Here is a 23,362-nt window from a genome sequence, read left to right as displayed (position 1 = left end):
CTAAGACTAAAACGTAACATAAATCTATCCTATCGGTACTGAAATAATATGATCTAAAAATAAAGTTTTTAATAAAAAAATGATCAATTGGTATCTTATTGATATCGTAAGCAATTAAACCGCAACGCAGAAAAAATTAAAAAAAAATAAAGAAGCGAGATTTCCCAATTTTTTTTTTTTCAAGATCTAGTATGCTATGCTTACGTGGCACTAATATTTGTGTAAATAATTTAGTTGAAGATATTTTTGTAAATATTTTAGATTTTAAGTATAATTTTAAAATTTCCTACCATTTTTTAGAGAAAAATATTATAAAAATTTACACATTTTCAGGCAAGTATGTGTAGTGCCTAATTTGAAACAAAGAAACCTTAAACACAATTTTTTTTCTAACGAAAAATCTTGAATTCAATACAAAATATTTTTCTCATTTTCTTTTAGTACAAAGACTATTCGAAAAAGATAATTAAAATTATTTTGTAATACACTTCTAAACTAAGAACAACTTATTTATTTACCATTGTCAATTTTTTTTATGAACTCCATCAACTTTTTTTGTTAAATTAATGTTCCTCTTGCTCTTGCCAAGTTGTTGTTGTTGTTATTATGCAAAAACATGTGCTTACAAAGAATTTCCTTAGACAAATTTTGTGCTAACCAGAAGTCTTTCCTAGGGATCATCATGTTAACTTGCTGGTTCATATCGACATACACAGTCATATATGTTCCCATTGATCAGGTTTTTAGCCAGCCTTTGATTCTTCACCATTGCAAGCTGCAATTAAATTGTTCTTGTTAATTTCCACTACCAAGTACCCAAAGTCATCAAACAAATAATACTAGTTTCCAAAAAGATATGACAGTGAAATCCCACCTTCAAGGCGTCGCATTTAAACTGCGCGTTAAAGTTGGTATGCAAAGCTCTGCCCATCCCTTCCAAGATAATCTGCAAGTCACAATTTATGTATAGTATTCCATTATAGTTGTTCTGTTCTCACTTTTGCTTGTTTCTGATTTGAAGTTGTCCCCAAACATAAAAATAAAAATCATTGAAACAAGCATCATACCAAATCGGCATCTTTTGCTGCAGCAGCTAACTCAGAGCTGACCTGCCTCAAGTCTATGCAAGGACCACCGCAGCCATTCTCGACAACCATCAATGGAACAACCAGAGATGAATTCTCTTTAGGACCATCTAGGCCACTCACCATTGCATCCACAAGCAAGCCTCCTGCTTCCGCAGCACTGCGGAGAATGTCGCAGTGCTGCAAACAAGAAGAATCAGATCAATATTGTTTTTGAAAAGTTATTTCTATGACTACATATGCATTGAACTCATTGAAGTAAACATAATTTGTATCAAGTAAATTGGGAAGAAAGGGGCTGTTAAAAAAGAAAATAATAAAAGTAATGGATTTCCACTCAAATAGAGCGTGCACTAGTATTCCCAAAAAAAAAAAATACCTTGGCAGCTTCAGCTACAATAGCAGGAAGCTCCATGGCAGTAATATCATTTAGAGCTGGGAGTGAGTTTGCAACCAAAACAACCTGCAGAAGTTCATTATATAACTTCAATAGAGGTCAAGATAAAAGTTACTGCAGGAGAAACCAAGTCCATTTATCTTTCCAATTAACAATTACTACCTAAAACATTCACAAGAAAAAGAGATACTAAACATCTAAAACAAGAACAGTCATATCATAGTCAGCTCATCTGACAAAGCAGACTTTCAGTAGATTCTTCACCTTCCCTGTCCTTGTTTTATTTTGAGATACAATATGTAAAAACACCTATGTTTCCAGCAGAGGCCATGGCCATTTTTCAATCCATGATGATAAGAAGTAGATAGGATGAGTGGGGAAACTTTAATCTTGAGGGAAGTAAGGCAGTCAACATGAAACTTAACAGAACTTTAGTAGGCATTAGTCGAAATATATAGAGAATCTAACCTCAGTTCCACGACGAAGGAGTTCACGTGCTAAGGGAAGCATCCCTAAAACAACATCAGCACCAGAATTATCCACAAAGAGTAAAGCTCTTTTATGGGGACAAGGCTTCTTGTCTCCAGACCCCAACATTCTTTCTTTAAAGACATCGAAGTCATCCACCTAATAACAGAAACAAAAACTTAGTACCAACTAACAAGAAATATAGATGAAGTAAAACAAATGATTTCTTATTGCTCCCCTTACTCGCCAAGGTCTTTGCATCTTATTACGACTCATTCTATAAATTTCAATTATCGTTCCTTTATGATAGAGATCCACACAGGCACGGGATCCCCAGTCAAAGATGTTAGCAGCAAGAACACCTTCAATGAGGGTTACTAGTCTTACCTCCTGAGAATTAAAGAGAATTTCAATTATTAGAAACAAGGTAAAGAATCACGTGGAGCAGCTTCAAGAATCAAAACATGAACCATAAAAACATTCCACCAATCAATAAAAACTAAAGAGAACGCTCTCTGCGTACATTTGTAATTACGCATACACATTTTTTTTTTCCGAAAAACAAACCTTGATTGGGCTAAACTATAGGTAAGATAAATATACAGCATCTCATATTTCCATTGAACTTAAGGAGTAGTAGGGTTAGTTTTTATATGTACCTCACTCATACCGTCAAGTTCTGTCAACAGGTCAGATAAAACAGCAAGTGATGCCTCATTTTCCCTGTTACATTCAGCAAAAAAAAAATAATGAGAAGAACAAAAATATAAAAGAATATAAAGGTCTTAAACAAAATATATTTCATTTCACACTCAACAAAAGACCTGTTTATAGAATCTACAATTTCAAAAGAACACCCGTAAGTGATATCTACTTGTTCGAGAAAATGTAACATAGCACCTTATGGTGGAATTGGATAGGATTGAATTGGATTAAAACATATAAAACAAAATATATAGAAGATTAAATAAGTTTTGATCATTTGCCAACAATAAATTAGAAGAAAATAGATTAGATGCAAAGTAGCAATTCTTTTTTTTTTTTTTACTATAGAAATACATAAAGATGGAGATTCGATGGGATAAAATTATCCCAAATCTTTCAATAGGAATAAGTTATCCCAATCTAGGAAGATTATTTAGGTTGCTAGATTAGTTTTTTCAATATCCTCTCTAATTTGATAACAGAATTATATTGTAAAAGTTATCCAATCCTACCCTCCAAATGTGACCTTATGATACTAAACCATGCACATTGATCAAAATGCAATCCTTACTTACGGTATTAATAATTAAGTGAAAGTAGATATAAACAAAAACAATATAACCGCTTCACAATTTGGTAACTTCAATAGGAAAGGTAATGAAAATAACTAGATGTTTATTGTTTACCTTTGTTTTATACTCCTATAGGCATCAACAAATTGGAACTCTCTCAAGCAATCTTCCCTTAGTTCTAATAGATTGGCCAGCCCCAACTTTCCATATGCAGCAGGGTCTTCAATTAACCTATAAAAAATTGTCAGAAAAGACAATATCACATATGGAAATTAAATCTATCTTTGATATTGAGCTAAACAGCAGTTATGCAACAATCTCTTTTCTTTTTTCTTTCTTTTTAAAAGAAAAGAAAGAAAGAAACAAAACTACTCCATTAATAAAAATAAAATTACAAACGAAGGAGTCTAAGGGCCTGGTTGGCCTAGCTTTGGGCTCGTAGCTTTTAGCTTCTCAAAAGCACTTTCTCCCAAAGCTACTCCATGTGACTTCCTTTGAAAGAGCTTTTATAAGGTAAAAGCCCAAAATAGATAGAAATCCACCCAGTGTAAAAGAGCTTTTAAAAAGTAAAAAGCTAAAATTTGGCTTTGAAAAGCCTGGCCAACCAGGCCCTAAAAGAACATAACTGTCTTAATTGCCCCATACAACACAACTTGAAAAACAAAACAAACAAATAAAAGAATAATAACCATGCAAACTGGTAAAATTACCGTGCCAAGTGAGCTGAAAAGGCATGAGCAAAGGCATCGCCCCTTCTTTTAGCATCATCAATTCCACCTTCGCTTGCCACTGCCTACCATAATTCACATCAACTTCAAAATCATTTAACAGTTTGGATCTTCTTTTACTCCTCCAAATAAAAATAATTAAAAAGGAAACTAAGAGTGCAAAGAATATTCAACAATATGCATTCAATAACCCATGAAATTATATATATATATATGCATTCAATATATCCAGATTAGCATAACCAAAGCCATAAAAGACCTTGCCGTACACATCTTTGATCAAAATCATCATGACTTTTTGGAACGGAAAATAAATTCTTAGAGTCAGTGCTTTAAAACAAGTGAATTTACATATGAAAGCATGGAACAGAGAATCTCTGTTCAGTTTCTTTAAGAGTATTTTATTAAATACACTCTAAGAACTGTTCTTGGATTAAGAGGTTTCACACCAATGTTATACTTACAATATCAACAAGGTTTGGCAGATGCTCAGATAGCACAGTAATCCAATACCTAAAGCACAAAAAATAACTCAAGTAAGCTAAAGAAATGAAAGGCCAATGGTATATGAAAATCTTAAATGTAATATGTTATTCCTTTTTTTTTTCTTTTTTTCTTTTTTTGCATTTTTATCAAATGAAATAAAGATATTTTCAATTTCTCACTTAAATAAGATACTCACTCCAATTCACTGTGATCTGTGAGATCAATCGTGTTAGGCTCGTATCTGCGGACATATAATTCAATATATATATATATATATCAGAAAGAATTAATGGAACTGGTATCATAACAGAAAGCATGGTATCAATCCACTAAAGTGGCAACAATTAACAGCTCACGTTTTTGCATCTGCCAATAATGGAAACACCTCCAATGTTGGCACAAGATGAAGAACCCCAATATTTAGAGTGCTGGCGTCAGAACGCAGAGTACCTCCTTTGGATGAAGGAACTTCAAAGCCTCCAAGTCCAGTAGTGCCAGGTGGAGCCATTGGCACTGGAGCAATAATCTCAGTTCCCTTCTGCACAAACTTCTCCATCCAGGAAATCTGCACAAGGAGTGCGACGGGATCAAAATCAAGCAGAAGTTTACAAGAAACCCAATATTTGATGTGATAATCCATTCCACTCCCACTCTTTTTTGCTTTTTAAATTAATATAGGTCCAAAAAGTTCTGATAATTTTTTCAAAAAATGTTAAAAGGCCATGCTCCTCAAGACGTATTATAGATCTAGAATTAAAAAACAAATAAACTACGGTTCCAGTCCCTGAAGGAATGACACAAAACAGCTCCAAATGAGTGCATAAAAAATTCAAATTAATGGCCAATCTTCAATTGGTTGGTTTGATATTACTCGAGAAAGACATTAGTCAGCTAAAAAGGTGACTAAGTTGACTGCTGAACCTTCAGCCAATTTGAACAAATGCAGGATATTTTTTTTTTTTTGAAAAAGAGACAAAGGTCAAAAGACTGACTTATGGCGGAGGAATACCGTGGTTTACAAAAACAATTAAAAAAAAACAAACAGCCAAGAAACCACAACTAACCCCACCTCCAAAAATTAACTCCAGAAGTTGCCCCAATCTCTAATAGGGTCAGAGAACGTAACCCCTCAAAACATTTGTTTCTATACACCCAAGTAGCCACCCAAAATTTTATCTTATCCCAAATAGTCTCTACAGAATTTGAAATATCGTCGAATAGTCTGTTATTTCTCTCAAGCCATAAGGCCCAGAAAGTTGCCAAAACAGTAGTTTGCCAGAGAAGTGAAACTCGCTTGCCGCCCCCTAACTTAGTTAGAAACAATTGAGAACAGTTAGAGGGCATACACCAAAAAATACCAAACTCAGCTAAGACTTTTCCCCACACTTCTCTTGAAAAATGACCCTCCAAGAATAAATGACTAGTGGATTCCCTGCCTGCTTACAACAAACGCACCAACCAGGGGACAAACAATGGTAAGGTCTTCTTCTTTGCAAGTTGACATGAACGTTTAGTTTATCGTTGAAAACCAGCCAACCAAACACTTTAACTCTCGAGGGAGATACACTTTTCCACAAAGACTTTCCCCACTCCCGAACAGAACCCAACTGAGCATAACTTAACCTCCAAAAGGCCGATTTGCAAGAGAATACTTCATTACCGTCAGGTATCCAGGCCCTCCGATCTTCTAATATTCTCGGTAAAGCCACGCTTTCCAACGAAAGTAATAACTGAGAGAGACTGGTGACCTCCCTGTCAAAAAGATTCCTTCTAAAACGCAAATCCCAACCCTGAGTTTGGAGGCCCGAATCCCCTCCTAAAACCACCATGTCCCTAATCAAACAATTTCTGGACATCGAAATCAGAAATAATTCTGGGAACTGATCCTTTAAAGGGACACCGTTTATCCAAATATCTTCCCAAAAACGGATTCGATCCCCCTTCCCCACCCTGAAGCTAACCAGCTGAAGATATTCCTCATAAAGGGAAGAAATATCTTTCCACGGGCCACGAACAGACAACCTCCTCCCTCTACCAGTGTCCCAAAAACCTCCATCCCTCCATACCTACTCAGCACCACTCTATGCCACAAGGTGTTCTTTTCCATCGGAAAGCGCCCCAGCCACTTCATGAGAAAAGCCTTATTTCTTAACCCCAAGGGGTGGCTCAGTTGGTTAGGGCGAACTTGAGGATCTTACCCATCCCAGGTTCGATTCCCCACGAAGTCAAATAAACCTCTTGGGGCCACTGGGGCAGTCTCCAGGCTGAAGTAACCCCAGGGCAGTCTGGAACAAAGCTAGAAGGGTTGTTCCGCAGGTTACTCAAGTGGTAATTACCACTTGGCGCCAGGGCCTCGAGGGATTAGTGGGGGCGGGGCCCCGGATACCCTCGGTTATAAAAAAAAAAGAAAAGCCTTATTTCTTGCTTCCAAATTACCGATACCAAGGCCCTAGTGATCCCGAGATTTGCAAACTTCTTTCCACGAGACCAGATGATCCGACTTAGAATGATCCGCACCTTCCCAAAGAAAGTCCCGCATTCCAACACATCCACCACCTCTTTAGGAATACGAAAAAGCGACAGGTAATACACCGGGATAGCAGACAGAACCGATTGGATAAGTGTCAATCTGCCTCCCCTAGATAGGAAAGCACACTTCCACCTATCCAACCTCTTAGCACAACTTGATACCACGGGCTCACAAAAACCTTTGTTACGGGGGGAATCCCCCAAAGGAAGCCCCAAATACTTCATAGGCCACTGACCCACCTCACACCCAATCTCCCTAGAACGAAGCTTCACTATTTCCTCCTCCAAATTAATCCCTAATAACTGGCACTTCTGCAAGTTTATAGAAAGACCAGAAACAACACTAAAAACTTTCAGAATATCCAACAGTGAAGTCAAAGACTCGTTATCGTCCACAAAAAATATCGTATCGTCTGCGAACTGAAGATGGCTAACTTCCACCAAATCTATCCCTACTTTGAAACCTCGCAAGGCCGAGACGCTCTTGGCCTAATCCACCATCCTACCCAAAACATCAACCACCAAGGTAAAGACTTCTAGAACCCTTAAATTTCCCCCTCGGTCTTCCATTTAAAAACACGGAGAAAGAAGTAGAAGACAAACACCCCAGAATCCACTTTCTCCAAACTACACCGAAACCTTTCTTTTCCAAAACGAAATCCAGGAAATCCCAATCTACACAATCATAAGCCTTAGCAAAATCAATTTTGAAAACCCAGCCCTTTTTTCCTTTACTCCGATACTCCTCCACTGCCTCATTAGCCACCAGCACTGTATCCAAGATCTGCCTGCCCTCTACAAAAGCTCCTTGAGTCTCAGCTATTGTATCGGAGAGAACTCCTCTAAGACGACCAGCCATCACCTTTGAGATAATCTAGTAAAGACTAGTGACCAAACTAATTGGCCTGAAATCTCGCACCCGACAACTATCCAACTTCTTCGGAATTAGGCAAATATATGTTTCATTGGTCCTCCCATAAATAACCCCATCCTTAAAGAAACCATCGAACACTGTTTGGAGGTCACTCTTAAGCATATCCCAATTATCCTGATAGAAAGCCAAAGAGAATCCATCGGGACCTGGAGCCTTAGACCCATCACAATCAAAAGCTGAAAGACGAATTTCCTCTTCCGAGAACGGCCTCTCAAGGAGAGAGGATGATAGCAATACAGAACTAAAGAAACAATTAATGGGGAAATAGAGCCAGCATTATCATTGAAAATACCAAGAATCCGAGAGCTTGGTTCTCTCCAAACAAACAAAGTTTTCACCAGAAAATTCCACACTAATTACATAAAAATATTGACTATTAATAGTCTGGCCTAGCTCATCCCGTATACCCCCATACACCCAATAATGCCCCTTCTAACTAACTTCCTTCTTTTCTTGCTGATCTGGCGCTTTCCACCGACTCCTCCCCTGCTGAACTGGCATGTTTCTGTGCTCCTCCTCTTCTTCTAGCGTACACGTATGTTAGAGGTCTATCATTACCCCCGGCCCAAAAACGCACCTTGTCCTCAAGGTGGAAACTAGGGAATTGCTGCTGAATGGTGGCAAAGTTTTCCCAAGTGGATTCACAATCAGGTAAGTGCATCCACTTAATAAGTACCTGTGGTTGTTCTCTGTGATTGCCTGGGCGTACGTCTAGGACTGCTTCTGGCTCCAGCAACCATTCCAACTCAGATGTGAGATTTCTAGGGAGCGTGGTGGCTGTCTGTTGAGGCCCCAATGCAGGACGGAGTAGTGAGACATGAAAAACGGGGTGTATTTTTGCCTCTGCTGGAAGTTGAAGTTTGTAGGTCACTCCCCCTATTTTGGACAGAACGGTAAAGGGACCAAAAAACAAAGGACCTAACTTCTGATTCTATCGTTTGGCCAAAGTGCGCTGTCGATAAGGTTTCAGCTTCACATAAACTCGATCTCCCGGCTGAAACTGAATGTCCCTCCTCTTCTTGTCGGCTTGGTGCTTCATCTTTTGCTGGGCACGTTGAAGGTTAAGCTTCAGCAGCTCCAAAACCTCATCTCTGGCCTGTAAATTCTGTTCGACAGCAGAGACAATAGTTTGATTTCCCTCCAAGCGTATTAAAGGCGGTGGATCCCTGTGATATAAGGCCTTAAAAGGTGTCATTCCTACGGCAGAATGGTATGAAGTATTATACCAATACTCGGCCCATGCCAACCATTTAACCCACTGCGTGGCTTTCGAACTCACAAAACAACGAAGGTATGTTTCCAAGCATCGATTAACTACCTCCGATTGGCCATCTGTTTGGGGGTGATAAGATGAACTGCGCTTCAAAGTCGTCCCCTGCAACTTAAACAACTCTTTCCAGAAAAGACTTAAGAAAATTTTGTCGCGATCCGAGACAATAGATTTAGGGATGCCATGAAGTTTGACGACCTCTCTAACAAATACAGAAGCCACGGTCACCGCTGTATAAGGGTGGCGTAGGGGTATAAAATGGGCATACTTGGAGAGGCGGTCGACCACCACGAAGATGGAGTCAAATCCATTAGATTGGGGGAGGCCCTCTATAAAATCCATTGAAATATCGTCCCACACTTCGTTCGGGAATGGGAAGGGGCTGGAGTAATCCGGTTGGAGATTGAGCTAAGTATTTGTTTTGCTGGCATATCGAACATGCTGCTACATATTTTTGGATATCCGCCCTCATTCCGTGCCAATAAAAATCAGCAGCCACCCTTTGGAAAGTGCGAAAAACCCCTGCGTGACCCCCAATGTTGCTGTCGTGGTATTCATGTAAAAGCAGCGAGATAAACGGCGATGACGAGGGAAGAACCAGCCTGCCTTTAAACTTGAGACACCCCTGGTTATAAGAGTACCCAACACACGATTTTCCTTCCTGCAGTTGCTGAATTATTTTGGACAGCAGCGGGTCCGTGGTCACATGGTTCTGCAAATCGGTAACAGAAATCAAATTAGGGGCTGATATGGCGTGGCACTCTACCTCTGGCATTCTAGACAAGGCGTCGGCAGCTTTGTTCTCCAGCCCAGGCCGATACTGTATGCGGAAGTCGTAACCCAGCAGCTTGGTTAACCATTTCTGATGTTCGGTGGCGACCATTCGCTGCTCTAATAGATACCTCAAGCTTCGTTGGTCGGTGCGCACAATGAACTGTCTTCCCAACAAATACGGCCTCCATTTCTGTATTGCAAGAACAATAGCCATTAGTTGCCTTTCATAAACAGACTTACAGCGAGCTTGTGGAGACAAAGCTTTACTGAAATAAGCAATAGGGCGCTGTTGTTGCATCAAAACAGCCCCAATACCCATGCCGGAAGCGTCGGTTTCCACCACAAATGGTTCTGAAAAATTAGGGAGGGCCAAGACAGGAATGCTACACATTGCTTCTTTCAAACGGTCAAAAGCTTCCTGGGCTTCAGTACTCCATCCAAACGCGTCCTTTTTGAGTTGATCTGTCAATGGTAGTGCTATTTGGCCATACCCTTTGACGAACTTTCTGTAATATCCCGTTAACCCCAAGAAACCGCGTAAATCTTTAAGTGTCTTCGGCGTGGGCCATTGAGACATAGCTGCCAGCTTTAGAGGGTCGGCGGATACTCCTTCTGCTGAAACGATGTGCCCCAAATATTCGAGTTGCGATCTAGCAAATAGACACTTCTTCTTGTTGGCAAATAATCTGTGGTTGCTGAGACAATGAAACACGATCTCTAGATGTTGTAGATGAAGTTCCATGGAGGCGCTATACACCAAAATATCATCAAAAAAGACGAGCACAAATTTTCTCAAAAATTCACGAAATACGTCATTCATCAAAGCTTGAAATGTTGCTGGAGCGTTTGTGAGACCAAATGGCATTACTAAAAATTCGTAGTGCCCCTCATGTGTGCGAAATGCAGTTTTCTCAACATCCGTGGCGGCTACCCTTATTTGGTGGTACCCCGATTTGAGGTCTAACTTGGAAAACACTGTTGCTCCATAAAGCTCGTCAAGTAGTTCATCAATAACCGGAATCGGAAATTTATCTGCCACCGTTTCTCTATTTAATGCCCGTTTCTCTATTTAATGCCCGGTAATCCACGCAAAACCTCCAGCTGCCATCTTTCTTCTTTACTAGCAATACCGGGCTAGAAAAAGGGCTTGTGCTCGGTTGAATGATCCCTGCTTGAAGCATTTCTGTCAAGAGCCGCTCGATCTCATCCTTTTGAATCTGTGCATAACGATAGGGGCGGACTGAGATGGGACCCACGCCTTCCTTCAGTGTAATGTGATGCTCGTGTGAGCGTGAAGGTGGTAAGCCCTCGGGTAGACAAAAAACACTCTCATGGCGCTGTAATAATTCTGCCACTGCCTCTGGAATATCTCCCGAATCCTGTGTTTGTTCCATGGACAATGAGTTAAATTGGACCCAGTAACCGTGCCCCTTCTGCTGAACTGAGTGAAGCAATGCTTTGAGAGAAATCTGCGATTTACAAAGACTGGGATCTCCTTGAAGTGTGATCCACGTCCCTCCTACTTCAAATTTCATCACCATTGTTTTCCAATTCACTTCCATATTTCCCAATGAGCCCAGCCACTGAATACCCAAGATAGCATCTGCCCCACCTAGCTCCAGCGGTAGAAAATCCGTTATCACCCGTAAGGCACCCAATTCCAATTCCACGTTAGCACATACTCCCTCCGTTCTAACTCTGCCCCCAGTACCGAGCAAAACTCCATAAGCTGTGGTAGCTGTAATAGGAATATTAGAGGCCGACACCAACTCCTTCGAAATAAAATTGTGTGTTGCTCCACTATCTATGAGAACTGTAACAGGTTGTGCAGCTATTTTGCCCGATAGTTTCATCGTATGGGCTGAGGAAATGCCCACCAACGAATTCAGTGATAACATCGCTAATTGGTCTTCCGAACCGGCATCCACGCTTGCTTCCGGACTTAATGGGGGTGATTCGTGAGACTCATTTTCGTCCATCTCATCCGCTACTAATAAAACTTGCAATGTCTTCTGGTCACAAACATGCCCTCTATGGAACTTCTTATCACATTTAAAACAAAGACCTCTACTACGTCTATCTTGGTATTCTGCTTCCGTTAACTTCTTCTGCAATGGAGGAGTAGACTACTTTCCCCCAACACTACTCGAGGATCCCGTTTGCTGCCCAGAATTACCAGTAAAAAACTGGGTAGAACTTCTTGCAGTCGGCGGCAAGGGAGAGAACCGTGGGACAACAAATGGGCTGGGAGAAGCCCTAGTGTAATTGTTCTTCTGTTGGAGGCCCAACCCGAGTAGCTGCTGCCCTTCCTCAATTCGCTGGGCCGTCTCCATAATATGGGCCAACCCCACTGGTTGCAACATGTGCAAAGGCCCTTTGACCTCCTCCTTCAGTCCTTTGATGAAGCATCCTTCCAGCACGTGCTCTGGAACACCGACCACCCGAGAAGCCAGAGCCTCCCAACGGAGCCGATAAGCCTTCACTGTTGTCTCCTGTCGAATGGACAAAAGCTCCTCGGTCGCCGATCCCTCTCTGAATCGAAGTAGCAATAAACGCTTTAAAGTCGCCCATGACGTTATGGGATGCCGTTGGTGTTCCCACTGAAACCAAGTGAGGGCGTCTCCCTCCAGTCCGATAATTGCTGCTTCAAGCATATGAGATTCGGACAACCTATTCAGCATAAAATACCGCTCGGCTCGAAGTACCCACCCATCGGGGTTGTCCCCGGAGAATAGAGGAAGCTCCATTCTAGGTGGTCTGAAATCGCGACCACCAATGGAGTCCGTCGGAATAAATGGAGGGCCGGTCGCTGACGGAGGATGCTGTGGTGCCGTGGTCTGGTCATCGCGAATTGTATGTGAAGAAGAACTATCTCCGTCAACTGCTCTACGGTGCCGATCGTCGTCCTCACTGGGTGCGACTGGTGCTGCCCGACCCGATCCTTGCAGTAAGTGGGTGATATGGGTAAGCAGTAACTCCACCTTCTTCTCTAGGCCTGGAATTCGTTGCGTGTCCATACGTAAGGCGTCTAATTCCTGCGGGAATTGCTGGAATTGAGCTCGCATCTCCGAAACTTCCCTACGCAGCTCCGACTGTACCTCCTCCAATTTCTCTTCTACCAATTCCAATTGAACATTAGTTTTCGGTCCCATTGTGGATCTGTGCTCTGATACCACTATGATAGCAATACAGAACTAAAGAAACAATTAATGGGGAAATAGAGCCAGCATTATCATTGAAAATACCAAGAATCCGAGAGCTTGGTTCTCTCCAAACAAACAAAGTTTTCACCAGAAAATTCCACACTAATTACATAAAAATATTGACTATTAATAGTCTGGCCTAGCTCATCCCGTATACCCCCATACACCCAATAATGCCCCTTCTAACTAACTTCCTTCTTTTCTTGCTGATCTGGTGATTTCCACCGACTCCTCCCCTGCTGAACTGGCATGTTTCTGTGCTCCTCCTCTTCTTCTAGCGTACACGTATGTTAGAGGTCTATCAGAGGACAAGAAAGAGGGAATAGGCTCCCAAGAAATGCCTTCAACACCACGCCACCTCCTAGGGACCGAAGAATACAACGAGGAATAAAAATCAACAATTGCCTTTTCAATATCAGCATCTTTGTCAAGGATAGTACCATCCTCTTGCTCAATTCGAGAGATGAAATTCCTAGCTTTACGAGCGCTAAGGATACTGTGAAGGAGCTTGGAATTAGAATCTCCTTGCTTGGCCCATTGACATTTCGACTTAAACCAAACTCCTCTCTCCTCTTCAAAGACAACCTGGTGCCATTCTTCCTTAATCTTCCTTCGCTCCGAAAGAAGTTGCTCATTCCACTGACCACCTTCCTCTAACCTATCCAACTCGAACATCCTTCTTTCGAGGGAATGTTTAAGCAAAGATCTTGAACTAACAACCTCCTTACTCCACCCCTTAACTTTGTCTTTAACCAAAGAAAGTTTTTCCATGAACCCATAGCTTGGCCACCCCATCATCTTAGACGAGTTCCACCATTTCGGACAAAACACCTTGAAATCCTTATGCTCAAGCCAGGAATTATCAAATCCGAAAGAGCTGGGACCCCACGAAGGAGGATTGGAATCCAACACAATAGGACAATGATCTGAGACAATGCGAACCAAAACTTCCTGGCGAATGAAAGGATACAACTCAGTCCACAATGGCGAAAATAAAAATCTATCAAGCCTACTAAAGATAGGCCTCTGTCTGAAGTTAGACCAAGTGAAACGGCCATTTTGGAGTTTAGGATCCACCAAGTTCATTTCTCTAATCAACGCATCAAAATTCTTCATACTTCTAGTATTGGATACACTGTTCAGTTTCTCACCCCCCAGGCACCAATGACTGCCACAAATGACTTGTAAACCAGCCAACTCATCCCAAAAACTCTCCCTTTTACCATAAACCACAGGCCCATAAACACCGGTAAACCACCAAGGGTTCTTTCCCTCAGCTTCAATACGAATGGAAACGGTAAACTCCCCAACCAATGAATCCGAAACAGAAACACTACAAGTATCCCAAACAACTAACGTCCCGCCTGATCTACCCATAGCCTGCTAAAAAAGCCAAGCTTTAAATCTGGACCTCCAAATACTCCCTATAAAACTCCTGTCTATTTTAACCTTTTTCACCTCTTGAAGCACAATAAGGTCAGGATTGACCTTGCAAATGGTTTCCTTTATCGCCCTCCGCTTCTCTTTATTACCACTTCCCCTTACATTCCATGATAAAATCTTATTGAGAACTTTCGACACCCAATAATTCTCCTATTCTCATAGTTCACATTAAACTCAAGTTTTTTAAGTTCCCATGCACTCTTTTGGGGCAAAGATGAAGGACTTCCTTTCTCTTCCTCCCCTTGATTACTAGGTGGTAAAGAAATTCCAAAAGACTCCATCACGGGAACGAGCCTTGAAATATCATGAGGGCTGTCCGCCCCTTCCACAGTAATTTCCTCTAAGCCCCCGCCCTCTTTCTCAATACTAGGAGCTAAATTTACCTCAGAATTTACCACTTCTTCTTCTTCGCACCACAACTTCCTAGCTTGGACTACGATTTCTTCAATATCCTCCTTGTCAACATCAGATTCCAAGTCTAAATCCTCCTCCTCTGAACTACAACATTCCGAAGGGCCATCTTCCACTGGATTAAAGAACTCAACCTCTTCCAAATCTTGTCCTGTATCCATCATTGTCTCCAACTGTTCTTCTAAAAGAGAATTACTCACTGGAAAAGCACCTTTTGGCTTACGATGATACACTTTCAGGCTTTTAGTTGAAAACTCAAGGCTTTTCTCTTCTATTTCTGACTGTTGAAGAGAAACAGCCCCACGACTAGGAGCCTTAACAGACTGATCTGTCCAAAGAGAGATTTTCCCCTTGCCGAGGGCCTCACAAAGTTTGGGGTTTCTAAAATTTCGAGTGGGCCTATTTTTAGTGGTCTTAAATTCTTTCCAGGGCCGGCCACCCACTCCAAACCCCATTAAAGTTGGATTGAAGAGAGCCCAAACATGGGTGAAATTTATTTTAAAAGAAATGGCCCTATTTTCTAAAGACAAGGCCCAGCCCAAATCTCCAACATAAAGGGCAATTTTAAAATTTCTTTTTGGACACGTGGACTCAGTTAAAAGAAAACTTAAGCACGTGCCCTCTTCTTCCTTTTCTGATATTGATAGATCTGAAAATAGTCTATTAAAAATAGACTTTAAAGTGTAGCAAGAGTTCAGCGTAACATTCCCTATTTTTCCGCGATCAACTCCCTGAATATCCGGATCCGAAATAAATTCTCCTAGCGACAGAGGATTGTTTTGGTTGACCTTCGGCACCACCTCAACCGTTGCCCCCCCTGTCACCGGCGCCACCACACCAGTAGATCACTCCTTCTGATGCTCCACTGGCGGCTTCGAAATCTCTGAATCAGCCACCGGTTTCTGGGTTTTTTTTCTAACCCAGATTTTCAGGAAAATCTGATTTTCCTCCATCTGAACGCCTCTGTCCTCATCTATCTTCCTTACCCCCAATCTTCGGCCACCAACTTTGGATTGTAAAAGTTGATCATCCAATTTAAAAAACTTTAAAACTATGCTACTTCCTTCGTACGACAGTGTGATTGAACCCGGAATGAAGCCGTTGGAATCTCCAACCAATCTCAGCCGGGCAAAAGAAATATCTCTCATCTCTAAAGAACATTTGTCCACTGCCATTAAACCGCCACAAAGAGCCCCAATGACCTTGAACACGTGAATATTCCAGATATTTAGAGGGATGCCTTCGATCCCAATCCAGTTATGGAAACAACTGACTTTCCTATTTGCCATCTGATTATTCCAATTCCAAGGTTGTATAAAAATCTGCATGTCTCCTGCAATAGTAATCTCCCTTCTACATAATAGTTCCTGTTGTAGGCCTTAATTAGGACACCAAATTATCATTCTATCATCAGACACAAAAGTTGAATCCACCTTGACTCCTAAAACTTTCTGTAATCCTTCTAAAATTATCTTCCACTGATGCTGGCTTTTGCTGCGAAACACCATCATTGCATAACCCTTGTTTCCCAAAAAAAGTTGACTAGCTCGACTTCTAATCTTCTCATCAACCTCCTTCTCTTCCTTCTCTGCTACCACGGAGGCCCATGACTTCTGTGATAGGCTGGCATTTTGATTCTGCTCCTTCTTTTTGAATCCTGCTTGTCGCCCCACCGAACCAAGAAGGCAGTTGTTTAATTCCATCCAACAAGATTCCCAACCTTCATCCGAAATAATGACGCATAAAGGTTGAAATTTTAAGAAAAACTCCTCTGATATTTCTGAAACATTCAAAAGTCACCCTCTGATTGTTGTTCCTGAAAAAGCTTTTGAAACCCTTCTTATTGGCATCCTTCAAGGCCGACAAACTCCTTATCTCATCGACCAGCCACCTTGCGCCTTCTAAAGACAGCCTAATCTCGAATCCAGACAACCTTGTTCTTTCACATAATCGGACTACCCCACCGTCGTTGGTCAAAGTGACCATGAAAACCTTGTGCTCTGTTTTGAAACTCCAATAACGATTAAGGATGTTACTAGAATTATCAAGACCGGAATATTTTTTTACGTCCAATTCCAATGGGAAAATGGATATTTTGCTTCACATAACCAGTGGGGTTACGTGAAAAACTCGAACTTTCTCTCATACTCTCATGTAGAGTGGTTGCAGAAACATGAACTCTAACATGAGAAACAATTAAATTGAAAATGGGAGAAACACATCAAAACCAAATCCAAATGACCTGATGGTAAAAGCAGCAACCACTGGATAACCTTCATGAAGAAGATGAACAAAATCTCGTTCTGAAGTAAAATCAATAACTCGTGATGGCCCTTAAAGTATGAAACAAATTTAGAGCTGATAAACTAATTTTTATGGAGATACAATAGAGCAGAAAAAGTCAATTATATAAGGTGTGATTCAGTATATAAATTGTCGTTCCTAAAAAGAATAAATATGTTTATATATTTCTTTAGCTGTTTTAACTTGAGAAATTCACAAGTAAGATTCACCATGAATTGAAATCAGGCAATGCTGACAGCTTAAATTATATAACAAATGCAGGATATAGACTAGATCAGGTTTTTGGTACAACTTCTTATCCTATTGCCTTTTATTTGATCTTAGAAAACAAACTTTAACTGGATGTATTTCTATCTACTTGTTTCAAGAATCTAAATCTGTCTAGTATCTAGGAGGCTGGAGGCCTACAAAATTGGGCAGGGGATTTGTAAACAAAAGATAAACAATTGAATATTGCCAAACTGACCAAGTGCAGAATTTGAGTTTAGAACTATGGCTCACCTCTCCACATATGCTAACTACCCACTTTGCTACATCCTACTAGATATAAACATTATGTTATATACACAATACATCTTTGGGCAATTATGGACAGCTACAGTATTGGCTATCCTTTGGGCAATATGGCTAGAAAGGAATGGCAGAATTTTTGACAATATATAAAAGAAGAGTGTAGAGGTGTGGGATAAAGTTAAATTTTGGGTTGAAACATGGGTCTATAGGACAAAATACTTTAAAAATCTTTCATTTCAAGATATTCATAGAGACTGGGGCTGTATTTTGTCCTACGATACTGCCCATGATTAGAATCTGATCTGATTTATAACTTGTACTTATGTTCTAGGTATTGGTTTTTTCTGTAATGATCCTATGGTTTTCCTCCGCCTTAAAGTGAGGGTTTCTAATGAAATTTGGGGGTCAATCATTGATTGACCTTGTCTCTTTTTCAAAAAAAATAAAAAATACATCTTGAACTAAAAAGCATAATTTATATACCATTAGGAGTGACTCATCCTATATCAGAGAATACATAACATCTTTGCATCCGATTAGAACTATGGCTCACATCTCCACCTTTGCTAACTACCCACTTTACTACATCCTACTAGATATAAACATTATGTTGTATACACAATACATTTTGAACTAAAAAGCACAATTTATATACCATTTGGACTGACTCATCCTATATCAGAGAATACATAACATCTTTGCATCCGATTGAGCGACTGTCAGAAGATTTGACAATTAATAAGGCTCATTACTTGCATATTTGTTTGTGTAACTAGATCCCTCATACCTTTGTACATTTGTCTTTCGTTCAGTTAACTCTCTTGTATATTTAACCCTTGTACTAATTCACAGAAGTAATACAGGAGAAAATAATTCCTCCTTTCAAGTAAGGAACATGGTCAAGCAAAAATTTAACAGGCGTAGAGCCCTCAGCAAAAACTTAATGAAAACTGGATCAGTAGCACCACATTAGGTTTGCAAACTGTACTTGCCTTTTCATTTAAATCCCCAAGGGGGGGACCGTGAATATTTCCTCCGGTATATGGTGCACCCATTGGGAACCTTTCAACTAACTGATGAACCATCAAGTCATCAAGGCCATGCTTTTCATAGCTCATAAATGCACCTAACGCTCCAAGAAACCCTTCATGTCTCAAGAACATGGCTTGTGCCTCCCCCTGTGACCTAACAATTAAAATAAAATTAAAATCTAAAACATGTGAAAGTACATAAAAGAACAAAAACATTAGATGTTATTGGCCTAGAAAATAGGAGAAGAGACAATCTAAATAATGTAATACTTACCAGAACTGAACTGCAAAAGAGATGGTATCCATGGTATAAGCATGACCCCTTATGAAAAATCCTCCAAAAAATATTCGCTTGAGACCAAATCTCAGTGCATTCAAATAAGATATCTGTACACCAGAAAGGATTATCAGACCTAATATCATTCCGCCCATCTATTGCATTAATTAATTGGTTCTTGAATCAGAAAATGATTGTGAGTCGAACTTTCATCATAAAATTGTATATAACATATGACCAAATACAAAATTATGACATAAAATGTAGGAAATATAAACAATTGTACCAGAAAAACACGATGAAAGCTCTTTAATAAACATTGGAATTATTTGAGATGCTACATGATAGCATGAATAAAGATTTTGTTAATTGTAACATAACACAACTTTGTCATTGCTCAAGTTACCTGTCCAATATTGTAGGAAATCATTCTTAAAAGAGACAGGGAAATATCTTCAGGTCTGTAGTCATCAAGCTCCTTATTTTCAGAAATAGCTTTGCCAAAACTAGAAGCAATAGTTGAGGCAGAGAGACCAATCTGCAATATGATATCAAGGTTAACTGATGCCTAGTCATCCCAGTGATTTAAAAAAGCAAGCAATTCAGGCTGGTATAGCATATATCTAAAAGTCCAATTTCTATATTTCCAAGAATTCTCTAACAGCAAGCAGATGTAAAAAAAGAGACTACCTTTGAATAATCCATCCCCCCATAAATGTCCCCAACAAGCATGTCTATTGTCCTATTATCTCCGCGTTGACTCAGCTCTAACAATTCATCAAAACTGGAAGAGGATCAAATTAGCACAAGACGCCCACATGAGAATAGTAGAATTCCAAACAAGTGTGAATTTGAATACAATTTAAACCTTTTGCACTTTGTTAATAGCCTTCCCAAGCCCCAGTAAGTTCCGCCACCAACATTGGTACCACTTATTCGCTGAAATTGTCCATCTCCATCAACCTATACCAACCTTTAGTTAGTTAGAACCAAAGTTTTGACAATCAAGGGAAAGGGGGAGAGGGAAGAACAATTGTACCTTAATCATACTAACACCAGATCCAATGTTGACAAGGAGATAGGGAAACAATTCATTCGGATCGATCTGCACAAACTTCTTCTGACCCTCCATGTGTGTGAAAGCTTCATGACGAATTGCCTACTACACAAATCATGTAAGAATATATAAACTACTCTTTGAGGAGAAAAAACACTGTCGAAGGTAAAATGATTCGTATGCACAATCCGCTTACGTATGTCACATGCTTAGCAAAAAAAGAAACATTTCTGAGAGAAATTAAAGGCTACAATCTATTGAAGAATGAAATCCAATGTCAAAGAAATAAAGTTTATTCCAACTTTGTCAGGTTTGAACTTGGAAATTCCCAGTTTCCCCTCAATCACCCAAGCAAACACATTGTATTGGAACCAACATATAAATTATACAAAACAAGAGATAAACTATTATATAGATTAAGGAGAAACAATGCAGATTACATACACCACAGATGGAGAAAATCTAATATGTGATATGATGCAATATAGAAAGGAACTTCCACCTTTAGCAAAAAATTTGCTCCTGCAACTAGGCAATCCATTTCATCTTCTTTGTCAAGAGTAACACCAAGCCTTTGCTTGAAGAGGTCTGTATACTTGTATGCCCCACCACCTGTGGCCTTTTCACAAGCATCAACATGTCATTACATAATAGATGCATCAAAAGGATACCAGTACGAGTTCACAAAGCAAAACCAGATAACTTAACCATTAACATATCACCTAAGAATAAACCCATTAATGGTTTATCAGCAAGGAGAATTTGACTTTGTTTACACATCAAATTAAATTGTCTTAAAATATCTACCTAAATAACAGTTTAAATAAAAACAAAAAATAAAAATACAATTCTAAATTGTTGAACTAAATAGTGGATTAGGAACTTGTGCCCTCATGGAGGGATAGTATGGTGCTTATGAAAATGAAATGCTTCACAAATAAAGGCAAAAACACAAACAACTGATTAGATGACATTGCTATCTGTTATGATGTCTTCTCAATATATTCCATTCAAACTAAAAGCTAAATAGCTAGATGAAGATAAGTTCAAGGCTAAAATTATTTCATTTCTCGTTTCCTTATTTACCATTTATTTTGAGGGATTTTGGAAAAATAAATGTTTAATTATTTGCATGGTCAGTTTAATTTTCTCAGAAAAGAACATTCATGAAATACCATTCAAAATCAAGTTACAATAGAAAAATCATCAACACAAAATACCTTAATAATGGAATTTTCATTGACTGCAGCATTAGGAAGCCAAGATTGTGAATCAATTCCTGTCCAAGTGAAATGCAACAAACATGAAGAAAAAGTATGGAAATAAATAATGACAATGAAAGGAAAATCCACCGAGAAATTGATGCAACTAAATAAACTGGTACTTTCACATGATCTGCTATGGTAAGCTGGTCATTTGTGCCATATTCTGATTTCAAAGTAAATAGACAAGAGGCACTAAAAGAAAATACCACCACGGTGAAGCTGCTTGGAATAGATAAAGTCTAAGCACTCATTAATCTTGTGCGTCTCAAACTTCACAAAATGAAGTCTTCCCCCAAGAATGGGGTAGTTTCTCCTGTTACCATTGGAAATTCCCAATTTCTCCTTCACACTCTTCTTCCTCTCATCATCAATAGAGCGGTGCTCATGTCTTGAAAAGTAGACCAACTTGATGAGGGATCCTGCCAATATTCTCCCATCAGTTTCTCTATGAGATTCTAACAGTCCTCAAAGTCATTTAAATATCCACTAAAGAAGAAGAAAAAAACACACAACAAGAAAATTTATATACAAATATCCTAAGATAGAGAGAGAGAGAGGTAGTGAGTAGTGACATTGCTTTTGGAAACCATGGAATACATCTTCAAGAATTGACTAAGAATATAAGCTTAGTTGAAAATCAATTAGAAAAGAGAAAAAGAATGTGCAAATAAGCATTTAAGCAACAACAAACAAAAAACTATCTTTTTTTAAAAGGAAAATCACCCTGCAATTAGCATCTTTTTCAAAAGTAAATTATGCCTTATTAGTACTGCACCATATTCTGCATAATCCCTTTATTGAATCTTCCAAGAACCAATCATTTTCTACAATTTAACAGCACAGAAGAGGAAACAAAAAGTACAAAGGAAATCAATATGATACAAAACCAAACATAAAAAGAAAAAGAAAAAAATTGCCACAATAGCTTAATCAAAAATTTCAACAGAAAGCAAAAGACATAAACAACATGAATAAAGATGATGCATACCTCCAATGTCCAAAGCCAGATGAGAAGAGATATCATCAGACTGATTGGGCAGCAGAATGGTGGGATCTCTCTCCTCAGAATTGCCTTGAATAGCAGCTTTGCTAAGGTCTAATTGGGGACGTGAACCAGATCGATGAATGGAATTGGCAGAAGGATGAGGAGGAGCCATGTCTCTCTCACTCTCAGCAGCCTTATCTTCAGCCTTAGTTTTGACCTCAATGCCCAGTTCGTTCTCCCTTTTTATATCGTTAATTCCAAGAACTGGGTCTTCTCTTAGACCAGCCATTAATCAAACCAAAAACTCCTCGCTCCTCAGCTACCAACCCACAAGCCAAGCCACAATAATACTCGTTTTTTTTATTTGTCATACACAATACGTTAATTGTCCTATAGCCAAGCCAATACCATTTAAGACAAATATTTAGCACAACAAAACTTGTATGAAGGGAATAATATAAATATTGAACTAAAATTGGTCATCGCTTACATTTGATTCTTTTTATCTTCATTTTTTTTTTTTTAAATAAGTTTTTCTTTAATTTCAAGCAACAAAATCGAAAACCCAGATGGTCAAATTTATCTTTGAGTTAACATTTTCGATTTTCAATTGGATAAAAAAATAAGAAGGGGCAAATCATCCTAAAAAATTGAACTTTATTGTGGTATTTGGACCACTAAATAAATTGCTGACATTAAATTACTACGGCAAACAAAAATGAAAAGGGGAAAGAAAAAAGTGGCCTTTACCTTTAATAAGCACCATAAATTTCAAAAATATATATCATCACTCATGGTCAACAAAATCAGACAATTATAAAATATTTAGAGAGAGTTTTGGCAACTGAAAAGGACATCATACGGCTAAGAAAGTATAGTTCGAGGATATTGATATAGTATACTCGCACCAAACCAGAGTAGCGTT

General features: G+C 39.3%; 1 protein-coding gene across 4 annotated transcripts; it reads right to left on the bottom strand.

The window, feature by feature from the left end:
* Positions 1-488: 488 nt before the first annotated feature.
* Positions 489-23,315, bottom strand: LOC133830314 (pantothenate kinase 2). Of its 4 annotated transcripts, none has more exons than XM_062260274.1 (23): positions 23,188-23,313; positions 22,441-22,827; positions 21,665-21,871; positions 21,408-21,466; positions 20,690-20,806; positions 20,170-20,289; positions 19,999-20,093; positions 19,821-19,914; positions 19,537-19,668; positions 19,128-19,240; positions 18,815-19,007; positions 4,798-5,006; positions 4,638-4,682; positions 4,420-4,468; positions 3,938-4,020; positions 3,342-3,458; positions 2,610-2,673; positions 2,194-2,340; positions 1,951-2,109; positions 1,465-1,548; positions 1,068-1,265; positions 875-946; positions 489-775 (listed from the first exon to the last, which is right to left on the bottom strand). In XM_062260274.1, the coding sequence occupies exons 2-23, from the start codon at positions 22,724-22,726 to the stop codon at positions 686-688; spliced, it is 2,733 nt and encodes a 910-aa protein (XP_062116258.1). In that variant the 5' UTR covers positions 22,727-22,827; positions 23,188-23,313; the 3' UTR covers positions 489-685. The 4 variants fall into 4 exon arrangements, with proteins under 4 accessions (XP_062116258.1, XP_062116256.1, XP_062116259.1 ...); XM_062260272.1 differs by having other exon boundaries at positions 21,659-21,871; positions 23,188-23,312; XM_062260275.1 differs by lacking the exon at positions 2,194-2,340 and having other exon boundaries at positions 1,951-2,111; positions 2,609-2,673; positions 21,659-21,871; positions 23,188-23,315.
* Positions 23,316-23,362: the final 47 nt, after the last annotated feature.

Source organism: Humulus lupulus, chromosome 4 (assembly GCF_963169125.1).
Source record: "Humulus lupulus chromosome 4, drHumLupu1.1, whole genome shotgun sequence".
Lineage (NCBI taxonomy): Eukaryota > Viridiplantae > Streptophyta > Magnoliopsida > Rosales > Cannabaceae > Humulus > Humulus lupulus.
The sequence above is the reverse complement of the archived record's forward strand: the minus strand, read 5'-3'. Positions and strand labels throughout refer to the sequence as shown.